This window comes from Dermacentor andersoni, chromosome 3 (genome assembly GCF_023375885.2).
Source record: "Dermacentor andersoni chromosome 3, qqDerAnde1_hic_scaffold, whole genome shotgun sequence".
NCBI classification, from domain to species: Eukaryota; Metazoa; Arthropoda; class Arachnida; order Ixodida; family Ixodidae; genus Dermacentor; species Dermacentor andersoni.
In genome coordinates, this window is record NC_092816.1 from 100,684,843 (window position 1) to 100,696,725 (window position 11,883).

At 44.1% G+C, this 11,883-nt stretch overlaps 1 protein-coding gene and 1 long non-coding RNA gene across 2 annotated transcripts; one reads left to right on the plus strand and one right to left on the minus strand.

The window, feature by feature from the left end:
- Positions 1-2,199: 2,199 nt before the first annotated feature.
- On the minus strand, positions 2,200-4,665 carry LOC129387205 (uncharacterized). The gene is made up of 3 exons (XR_011893040.1): positions 4,350-4,665; positions 2,741-3,218; positions 2,200-2,348 (listed from the first exon to the last, which is right to left on the minus strand). It is a non-coding gene; the product is annotated as an uncharacterized lncRNA (long non-coding RNA).
- Positions 4,666-9,610: 4,945 nt separating this feature from the next.
- Positions 9,611-11,170, plus strand: LOC126540972 (uncharacterized). The gene is made up of 3 exons (XM_055075957.1): positions 9,611-9,664; positions 10,175-10,661; positions 11,006-11,170. Coding segments are annotated over exons 1-3 (498 nt in total). The 5' UTR covers positions 9,611-9,655; the 3' UTR covers positions 11,008-11,170.
- Positions 11,171-11,883: the final 713 nt, after the last annotated feature.

Below are 11,883 nucleotides of genomic sequence, written 5' to 3' on the forward strand. Positions count from 1 at the left end.
AACGGGGCACGAGTTAATCTTTTTTTACCTGTAATCTGCTCGACATGCTACGAAAGGCATTAGGAAGGAACTGCGACCCATCCAGTTTTCCATTCACATTTCGTTGCTCATGTGCTTCCAATGGTGGCTACTTATTGTCTTCTGTATTCCTGTGGCGGCAAATATTATTAATTTGCAATTACCCTGCCGTATGAAGGCTAGTGAAAGGAGCGACATGCATTTAGCTTTTCTCAAGTGTTTTCCTGTCATATGTCTAGTTTTTAAACATGCGGAATAGATATTTATAGTATTGCTGAGCCGTGAATGCGCCAATGTGGAACACCTCGCAACATACCGTATCTTTGCCTTGATTTCAGTGTCGCGAACTACTTTGGACGGCAACATTCAACATAAAAGAACCTGAAGTTTCCTAATAGGGCCATTTTCTACGACTGGAATTTGAGTCCGCTAACACTGTACTTCGTTTGCAATGCTGTCGCGCCTCTAGAATATAATAGTTTATATTAACCTGCTCTATTGTGTGCATTGCGATGCGCGATTATTACAATTGTGTAACTTGTGTAACAAAGTTTCCTGGAGATCATAAGCACTTTTTTATGAAGGCGCTTTGCATATAAGAGTAAAAAACCGCCTCGATGCGGGCGAATTATATTCGTAAATGTGGCCTGAGGTATATATTCCAGCAAAGAGGACCTGTGACAGCAAGAGACCTGGGAAATTTGATGTAGAATGTGGGCTATAATTACTTCGACGACCGCGGGCCCTATAACGTAAAACTATTCCAACATATTTTTATTCCAATCTCCTGACGTCAAATTTGCGTAAGCGCCGAAGCAAGCATCGGGTGGTCACCCGCAGGGTTGTCTGAACAAACCAATGAAATGCTCCCCTCATTCATAGGAGGTTCTTTTTGTTTGTTTGAAAAACGAATAACATTGCCTGCACTGAGTGGCTTGGCTTATTTAATTGGCTCACAAGAGGCGAGGAGCATGCTCAAGTGTAGAGGGATTCGATGGGGCCGAGCCAGTGCATTGAATATCGATAACCGGATGAAGAGGGTGGTGCCGGTGTCTGCGATTGGTCCGCTTTCTCTTACTTAGCTTGCGGTGGCTCGTCGACAATCGCGGCGGCATGCAACGGAAGCTTAATAATGACGCTAAAACGTATCCTCAGCAAAAAAGAGTTGGCAGAACGAGGTCGTAAACGTGCCGAAAGTGCTCGAAAGCGTTACACGGCCACGCAGAAACCTTTATTACACGCAAATATGCTCTCCGGCAGGTGCGAGTAGCCAGTGCCCGAGCGATCGACGGCAGCCATCTTTTATTCCCTTCGGAACGGGGCAGCCTGCAGCTATTCAGAAGAAAATTCAGTTTTGTTCGGCATATTAATGCATCTTTAACGCGTACACGTCACTTTAACGCGGTGAGTTTTCGCGGTTTTGTGGTGTCGCGGGACAGGCAGGAGAAGTGGGTGCAGCCCGGAAACGTTTGACCAATTGTCGATAGCTAATGGCGAAAAGGCGTCGAATGAGAAATAACTCTTTTTCTTTTGCGCGGTTAAATCATGCATAATCAGTATGTACACGTCATATCAGATGGGGAGCTATCGCGGTTTTCGTGACGTAGCGTAACAAACAGGTGGAGTGAGACTGGTCCAAAAAAGGTTTTGACCAATCTCGGAGGCCTGACTGCAGAAATGGAATAGAAAAGTTTGGAATAGTTTTCCGTTATAGCGCCCCACTTTTGTTGAAATTCACAACTGCCGCAACAAAAGCAAATATTTCAGGTGAGCCGATCAAATGAGTGACGAAGTACATTGACGCTCAATCTTAGTACTAACAAACAAAGGCAACAATATTTTCTTGGCCTAGCCATTCGACGCTCCCTTTAGTTGTGCACTGCATTGCTGACAAACATAAGCGCATGTAGAAGCCATGGTGCAGTACCTCTTCAGACTCGAAAACATTCGTCTGGATAATCATAGTAGCCCTCTTAATTGAGGTGTTATGACACGTGCATGTTACCGGTTAACCGCGTGACAGAATGGCATAGAGTTGTCGCAACGTATCCTGCCGCCACCATGCTCGCTGAACAGCGATACTGGCAGCTCTCTTAGACACGTACTAGAGCCTGAATTTCCTCCTTCTGCGGCCAGCAAGTGCCTCTTGTTTCTAGATTATTGAACATTACACCACAAATGTTCAGAAGTAGCTTTTTTATTTCTGCGAGGAATTCTTCAGCCTTGGTCGTCGTATCGCTTTGACCAGACAAGTGCTGCACGATGCTACTTTTGCTGCACATTCTGGCACCTATAATGTCCCAGGTGGTGAACAGAAGCTCCGATCATCTCTGTAAAAACAAAATACACATAAAATCACAAACCAGTTATGCGGTCTGCGACACCTTCATGGCGAACAAGCATTAAGTCTATACTGCATATCAGTAGGTGAGGTTAGGTAAGCACTCGCAGACCTCAAACCCTTATGAACGTCATGATTAGAAGCATGTGTAGAAGACTTTGTCTGTTATATCGTTGACAAAACTCAATATCTTATGAGCAACCGCAGAATATACGCCGTTTGAAAGCACACCTATTTTATGTGATGTACGTGCACAGATTGCATACATCGTTGCGCGAAGTTCCCCATCAAGAAAAAAGGTTCGTCTCTCGTCCAACGGGAATATACTCTTGCCTTATGTTCACGTTCATCCACGTCCAGGACATACTGTAGGCGACTCACATTTTTTGACGTGACCGACGTAGCCGAAGGCTTCCAATCCGTAGCCGTAATTGAGTCCGTAGGGGCTGAGGCCATAGACGTACCGTAGAGGGTTGTAGTTGTACCGGTGGCTATAGGTGTAGCGGGTTGGATAGTAACCGTGTGTGTAGGCGGGAACGTGATGAACGACACCGGTCACAGCTGTGGGCACGGAAGCGTGGACAGTATGAACAGCCGTCGCAGCGGGAGTGTAGGTTGAAACCTTGGCAACGGTATGTGGCACGCCGGGATTCGTGGTCTGGTAGCTTGTCACTCGGGTGGCCTTGGAAACGGCAGGAGTGTGGTGGACGGTAGTGGCCACGGCCGGAGCCGCCACCACCGCAGGAGCCGCTACCACTGTCGGTGCCACGAAAACTTTTGTGGATGTGGGAAATGCGGGCACGGCTACAAACCCGGCAAAAGCAGTGCTGACCAAGGCCAGGAGCAGGTACGAGTGAACCTGCGAAAGATCACGTTCAATTTGGCAACCACCACGTCAAACGGTTCCTGAAGAGTGTCTGTTTGGAAATTGCTGACATTGGCATAAGAAAATGCGGCTGTCAAAATTTACTGGCGTAAAGAAGTAGTTATATGTTTATAGAAATGTTAGATGTAAACCTCTCGTGGTCGTACCATGTACCAAACGCGTGATGAGCAGAGAACTTTGAGACCGGTGTAAGCTGTACAATTGCTTAGAAAAAAAGTTACAATGCCGGAATCGTAGTACACAATATTCGCAGAATTGGTGTCGGATGTAGCAGCCGAAAGATTGGCTATTTGCAAGAGAGCTTCAGGATATTCTACTTGTGTCAAAAACAAAAAAGCTTTATACTTTGATGACTGACTTCAAGAAATATGTACGCGACTTTAAATAGTGTCCTTCAAATCGAACGCCACAGGGTATGGAAGACACTTTCCCTTCTGTTCAAGATTACACGGAGTACATTCGGCGTGATATGTTTGCGAGCAGCGGGAGCTGAGAAGCATCTGAATACTTACACAGCCAAAGTACCGAGCCTAGAATTCGTATTGCCAGATTTTACTGGCATACGAAAACAACATAATGTTGTACAATTTTACTGGCTGTGGTCGCAAGGTGCTCCGAGCTTCGACATTTTCTCAAATCCTGTGTCCCGAGTGTCGTTTGCGCCCTACAGGTTTCTACAAAGATCTCTACAGGGAATTCCAGCGCGGCCATCGTTCAACAATGATGGGATTTATGACTAGCACTTAGATAAATATACGTGCTTGTCATTTTAATCACTAATGTGACACAATTGTTTCTTCTTACTTTTATCTTTCGAAATTTCGCAGCACTCATTTCTAAGCGCACGTGCGTAATCATTGTAAAGCGTAGCTCAATTTGAAAAACGCAAAGTTGTTTCAAGCCAGAAGCATGAAGTTAGCTAACTACATGCACTATCATTCCTACGCTGGTGGAACCGCGATACTCGCAGCTCTTGTAGACATTAGCGCCAGAGTTTTAGTTATTGTAGGAAAAACTCTATTCGTTGCGCAAGTCCTGCTAACAGGAAAAGGATGCAACCACGGCTCCGCTAATAACTTCTAAGAACAGAGATAGCTTGCTTACAGTGACCATTTTGTTGGTTGGCTGAAGTTGCCTCTGCAGAAGTGACTCGAGTGATGGGGAGGTGGCGGCTGGCCTCTTATATACCTGCCTAAGGCAAGACTAACGAGCTCCTTTTTTGTTCTTGCTTGGCGCTTCAACAAATAAATGAAAAAAAGAAAAAAGAACTTGGGATGTAACCATAAAAATTTTGCGAAACAAGCCCATAGTCACTGAAGTAGAACATTGACCTGGGAACCAGTCTGTTTCCATGTGGAATTTCAAGCGCATTACACTCTGCATCACTTGCCGGTCTTTCCTGGCCACTTATCAGCGCAGCGAACTTGACATACGAGGCGCTCCGAGTGTCTGTGTATTGCAATGCACTATTAATTCCTCATTTCCGATGAGATGTCCATTCGCGTTAGCAAAAAAAGAAATTCTTCTGCTCCCCTACATGGCAGCGCATTCTTAAAGTATAGAATTGCAATCCGGGGGCGCCCAGTTAATTCTTGCCGACGTCCAGAGTGGGTCGCCACCCCGAGAGATGAAAATCTCCCCTTAAGTCCCTTAAATGGTTATCAAGTCGAGTCCGGCCTTTTGAAAGATTCAGTAGGATAGAGACATTCGCATATTTTTGTGGCTTTCGTTATTCTCTCGTCGGAAAATTTTTAAGCATTTCCGTATTGTTTACGATCTAGCCACATGCTGACCACTCATCTCGTCAAGAAAGGTTGCGTTTTTTTTTCTCCGCAATTTCTCTATTGCATCAGTCGCCTTAATAGTTGTTCAGTAGTCGGTCGTCATTTCAGGGAAAAAGACAAAATTATGGCATTTGGCAGTACGTTCTGATATGGAATAAAAAATAAAGTCAACGTGCAAAGACTAGATTAGGTGGAAACTAGTTAGAATTAGTAGCAAATATACTGCGACAAGACAAAATTTCCCGATCATTTCCTTGACGCTTAGAGACATTCTCTCATCGTGTTCGACTGAACGTGGTATACACGAATAATTATCTGTAGCGCATAGGGCTTACCACTAACCGCTACTGTGATAACTGTAGCAACTTCGAGACAGCGAAGCACATATTACTAGAACGCCCCGCGTACCGCGAAGAGAGAATTGTTTGAGCAAAAAATGGACGTAATTTAACAAGATGCGTTAACATTACCCAGCATCTTACGTCGAACGCCCGGCCCTTCAAAACAGTGGCCGGTTTTGGATTTATTGTACAGGTACCTGTCAGAAATTAGTCTAATATTAGGAAGGCTTTCAAGATTGAACATTTCATATACAAAAGCCTAAATTTACCCGCAATGTCACCTGTAAATATTAGTATCAGGTCCACATGCGCATTTCATGTTTATTTTGATTCTCTTTTTTTTTCCGCTCTCCTCTGGAATCCTTTAATCCCATTCACCATCCCTATACAGAGTAGCATGCCAGCGGTTGTGTACGCGCCGGCAAAAATCTCTGTTCTCCTAATAAAGAGTCTCTCTCTCTCACTCTCTCTCTCTCTCTCTGTGTGTGTGGGACAATATGACTTAGAGATGCAAAAGCACAGGCCAGAACCACGATACTGAGTTATAATTAAATCTACGTAAACAGAGAGCTGTCGTAGATGTAACATTTCCGTGTGCGCACGTAGGAAGAGCTTGAGGCTTTCATCGCAGGGAGAGTGATCGGCATACACATATATGTCATACCATGGAATAGCTGTGAATATTGCGACAGCATCCGATGACCAGGAAATCGCTGCAACAGACCACATGTGCACAACCAGACAACTCAAGAACGTTGGTAATCATGTTGAAGATGTATTACGTGTTCCACGCCTTAATCAAGATTCATGAATTCATGCATATATGCATTCTTAAATCTCGTTTCCACTCTTTTTCTTGGTCGTATATTTGCGCATGATGGCATGTCCCACAGTGTTGTCTTTTTTTTTAAAGAAAGAACAGGGTAAAACAAGCGCATCTAAGGCTGTGTTTTTTTACGTACTGGTACAAACTACTTTGTTATATGTACCCAAATAAAGACAAGGCGACCTAATGATTTAGCGTCCGTGTCATCATTAGGCTCCATATCTTCAGACTAGCGCTGTAGTATCAGAGAGAAATCTTGCACTTTGCAACAACGCAAATTCTAAAATTCTGGCAGTAATTTTTGGAGTAATAGTCCAGAATGTACATCAGAAGTGTCTTCCAATGCAATGTAGAAAGCCGAGAAAGACGTCATGTTTGGTTGTCGGATTTGAATATCTTCTCAGTTGACTTTGTGTCAGCAGCGTGCTCTATAGTATCAAATATATCTGTGTCTACACGGAGGTAACAGCTACAGTCGACGGGATAAAATAATTAGAGTGGTACCGGAAGTAGGCCTTTGCAATAAAGAATGCAAGAAAGTGTTACAGATTGTGTCATACCTTTTCACCACGAAGTAAAGTGGGGAAATGTTAAGCCAGTATTAAACCTCCACATTTTGGAGGAAAAGTTCGTTCACGGCTTGCGGCAACTGCAGGTAACATCGAAGAAAATATTCTTGGCCTAGTTGCTGTATACGAATGAGTTAAGGTTTCGGCTCGGGGGTAGAGTGCGAAATTGATTAAAGAGCGCAACTTAAGACAAAACGAAGACAAAACACAGAATTTTGGCTATCAATAAGAATAATTTCGAAAAATTTGCAATCTTATATACTACAAGAAAAAGCGACAATAAAGTCACACGATGCAGAGACCACATGATCACACATAAAGAACTCTGAACAAGAAAAGAAATAAGCTTGTCAATATTCAATGGAAATGAGTGTCATCAATAGGAACCTATTTACCCCTCCAAAGACTTACAGGAAAGGATGAAGCAATAAAGTTGAATGCACATAATGTCCATGTCATCGCCCTTTTCATTCTTTTGTGCTCGTCAGCGTGTAGCTGCAGTTAATCTTATATTTCACGAAGTAACAAACAAAGTGTTTTCTCCAGTCATCTCCAATGTAGAGCAACAAATCCTCTAGATGAAATTGCGCGGCCAGGCACAGAAAAAATCTATGGGTTTCAAAAGGCAGTTATTGTAGCACAGGTTTCTATTATGGTGTTGGCTCCCCATTTTGCAGACATTTAATACAATGTGGCTAACAGGATGGAGCGATAAAAGAAGGCATACTGAAAACAAAAGACGGCCCTGAATGCCTGCCGGAAATGTCAGTACGATTCTCCAAAAGTGCTTGAAGCAATTGTTCACGTGAACGCGTACATTTCTCCGTTGCCAAGCCCATGCCCATGGCGTGCCTTCTATGTCTTTTGTTGCATCAAATGTGTCTTATGCTGAAAAGTCAATGCGGTGAAATAACCACAGGTTTTGCTATTTACTTCAGTTGCTATCTTGCATCCGAGTTTCCAACGTTTCCAACTGGTTTAGCAACAAGCGATGACCCATTGTCGCGTGGACCAACCCGGACATCGGAGATCGATTTGCGCGGCAACGCACCGTCGCTACCACTAAACACCTCGCTCCGAGATGCCGTATAAAGCCGTTCCAATCGTAATAGTTTAGCCCATCGTGGTGAGCTTTCGACCCCGCCAAATGAAAGTTGAATTTCATTGCAAGCTATTTCTCTTATGCAGCTAAAATTACACCTTTTCTTTATCAAGCAATCAAGCTTCTTTCCGGTATGTCACTCTTTAGACAGCCGAAAACTTCATAGCACAATTTAAAGGCAACTACAGCGTGTATGGTTATCCTAGACAGCCATTTCTTATTTTAGACTGCGGGTAATGTAAAGTTCAGTGTGAGGAGCCAAGGCCACCTCCTGCATTACTATGTATCACGTTATAGCGCGTGCGCATATCTTTGTGCATCGGCTTTCTATCTGCAAAGCAAACCTAATAAAATACTTCGCAAGGTTGTTCTGTGGTAATCATGAGGGGTAGTTACGCTAATACACGGTTTTATAGACACAGCTAGCTGTTAGTGTGTACATTCGCTATGAACTGGCTTTCGCAAATGTATCATTTAGGGCGACATCGATCACACTTGAATTTGTGCTAATGAAAGACGAGGAGAGGCTGCCTCCAGAATATTTTGTTATTACTCGAGCAGATTTGTCTACACAACAAGCGAGAAAAAATAAACTGCGCATCGCTAGCAATCTACTCAGCGGTGGTATATCTATTCAATGTGGTTGGCGAGGACACCGTGTAGGCCAATTATATAAAGTCTTCCTACAAACGGCGAACAGTAACTGATGCGAGGAGTAATGTGTCATTGCTGTTATGGGCTTTTAGTTAAAAAACATCAAAATTCTCTTTTTTCCTCCTACAAAGCATATGAACCCCAGGCTTTATGACCCGCAGTACAGACAAAGGAGATTCATATATCCAGTTCTGAAGTTCGAATGAACAAGCCAAATGCAACGTCTTCATATTCATTTTCTTAGATTTCCTAAAATATTTATTCGCCTCACACGTTCACCGAGATCGCTCTAAGGTAGCAGAGGAAATTTCTGTTATGTCCTAGGGTACGAGTTTCTTCTTCTCGTCGTGAAACAAGGCAATGTCGTTGCGTGGGCTTTAGAAGCAAAATTTTAAAGTAGAAAAATAAACTTTAAGGTAGACAAACAAACTAAGCTGAAGATGTGTTTCCGTTTATGTTAAAGAGGAGTGACAGCGAGCTAAAATTAGACGAACGCTGGAGTCGAGGTAAAAAAATATTACGTAGATAAGAGGAGGACGCCGAGCGCCTCGAACATGCACGAACGCTAGGCAGCCGCTGAGTGCCCACGTTGCGATAATGATCGCCCTTAATGGATGAGCTGCGGTTGTTGTTTCCGCAGCCACTCACTCACCCAGAGTGTATAAATTACCAGCTGTGCCTCATTAAATCTAATTTCCAAGCGTCCTTTTCCCTTAGCAGAGACACCGTAGAGGTCACTGAACACGAAGAGCACAACCTTTGGCCCGAAAGTGCCGACGCTCGCCTTTGCGTGGTTGCGGCTGAAGTTGCTGTTTGCTTATTTGTACATTTTTTCGGAAAGACGACCTGCACAAGTTAATTCAAGAGAGCTTGCATCTTGGGGCCTCGCTGCAGTTCAATTACATGAGGCTACTTCCCTTACTTTTTTTTTCGTTTGTGATATTTGTATCCGCTCCCTATATGACTCTTTCTGCTCGCTGTTCGCTTTTTAAAGTTGTTTTGCTTCTTCCCAACTTCAACCCAAAATACTTACGAAGCGCGGCGCTCGGCTGGTATATAAAGGTATATCGACCGTTTCTACGACAGCAATTCATCCTTTTACGGACTCTCCAATAGCACACCAAAGCAACCACCATGACCACCGTAAGTTCAATCTCGTTCTAGTGTTGGTTCTGCCTTTCTCGTTCGTCGGTCAAATTCAGCGACAAACGGTAAAATTCTTCTTCTGCAAACGCCAAGAGGCATTCAGCATTAAGGGTTTTTTATGAATGAGTATATGTCAGTGTGTTAGAGCAACTGCTTCTCTTAGAATTACAACGCAAGTACGTCACATGGAGTAATCGTTTGATGCCTGCAGGCATGTCATATTTATCGGAATTTCTTCTTAGAATTAAGTTATTTAAGAGAGGCGTTTAGCAAGCCTCCCGAAATTGCGAAACGGGGGTTCTCTGGTGGAGTGTTTAAAAAAAAAGAAACCAGCGGCATTTGAACATGTTCACGCAAAGGTGTATCGAATTAAGTTATGTCGAGGTAAAAAACACTTTATCTTACCTTTACTCCTTTCTCCAAATCTTTGTGTCCACAATGAGCGCAGTCGTCTAGTCACTGCGTCGATTGACATTCCTATTTTACTTTTTTTTTTTTCACTGTCAGCTCTTCCTCGTCATTGCTATGGTCGGCACGGCCTGCGCCGGACACATTCCAACACACGCGGTGCCGGTGGCATCTCTCGCCACGACATACCATCACTCCATCGTCGCGGCACCGGCTTACGTAGCCGCCGCAGTTCCCGCCGTGTCCACCACCGTCCACCACACTCCAGCCGTGTCCAAGGCCACTCGAGTGACCAGCTACCAGACTACCCAGCCCGGAGTGCCACACACAGTGGCCAAGGTATCCACTTACACCCCCGCTGCCACGGCCGTTCATACTGTCCACGCTTCGGTACCCACTGCGGTGACCGGTGTGGTTCATCCCGCTCCAGCCTACACGTATGGCTACTATCCTGCACGCTACAGCTACGCCCACCGCTACGGCTACCACCCGCTTCGCTACGGCTACGTCCACGGCCTTACCCCATATGGTCTCAACTATGGCTACGGACTGGACGCATTCGGCTACGTCTCACCTGTCAAGAAATGTGAGAGCACTACCTATTGTTTGCTACCACACATTAAGCTTTAAAAAAATTAGGATTACTGCTTGAAATGTATTCTGCTTGCCAGTTCTTTGTATAAACTTGGATTTGTAAGGGCAGCAAAGATTGTAACAGAGCATTTTCTATGCTACTATCGTTAGTCATTACCTGCAAAGAATACGCAGTCGAATAAATATTATAGATGGTGCGCAGTGCGGCCGCTTGCAAGAACCTGTAAATATCATTTTCTCCCAATACTAAAAAAAAAGTATTTGGCCTGCAGGTAACGTTAAGGGAGCTCAACATGTTGGTTATTGAGAATGATGTCATTGTTGTCTTCTTCACAGAAACGCCAAAGCCAGCACCTTGCGACAACGTCACCTTCCGTGGAACAGATGCGAAACTCGAGAAGCGACTGCTAATGATGTGGTGAAAGTCCCAGTACAGTTTGTTGTTCTGTGTTTGTGTCGTAGGGATGAGTTCCTCAGAAAAATAAACAAGATTTCCTCAGCCATCTGCCTTTCGGATCAGCCGACCATGAGCATTTTTGGCCTCCGTCCTTGCTGACGATCAATTAACACTTTCCCTCGCGTAGCCAACCACTGATACTTGCGTCGAAATAATCAAGCATTACCCAAGCAATGAAAAAAAAGAGAGAAATTGCGTTTCCTTAATATACACAAGCGACGCTTTGATGTGTGTGCCCGCGATTTTTCTTTACACCTAGAAGTAGCTCCACCATTTATATTTCAGGCGTTAGTGGTCTTTATTGAGCAGCGGAAAATGTGTGATCACAAGAATGTGAACAAGAGTAACTGTATAATTCCTGGATATGAATCAGATAGCTCTGCAGAAAACCCTGTATAAGCTCCGTGGTTGTCTATGAATACTCTCAATATGCAAAATGTTATTTAAATACCCTGTCGTAAAGACTACCAAAGTCACAAATGGAACCTGTGGGCATGTAAAAAATGTTTGGCGCATCGTTGCATGCTTTTAGTAGGCAGTTTAGTGCAGGCGCTACTTTGCGTGCAAGTTTAACTCAGCATCTACTATATTTCGCTTCTATAGGCCTTTTCGTTGCCTTTTGGTCATCGTTGAGCTACCACTCGCAAGCTGTGTGGATGTCCTCTTCAAAGCTGGTCCTGACATGTTTCACAAGTGTCGGGACAGGAGAAATAGAGAGCAATATCATTTATTAGTCCCAAAGGAACTGAGGCACCAG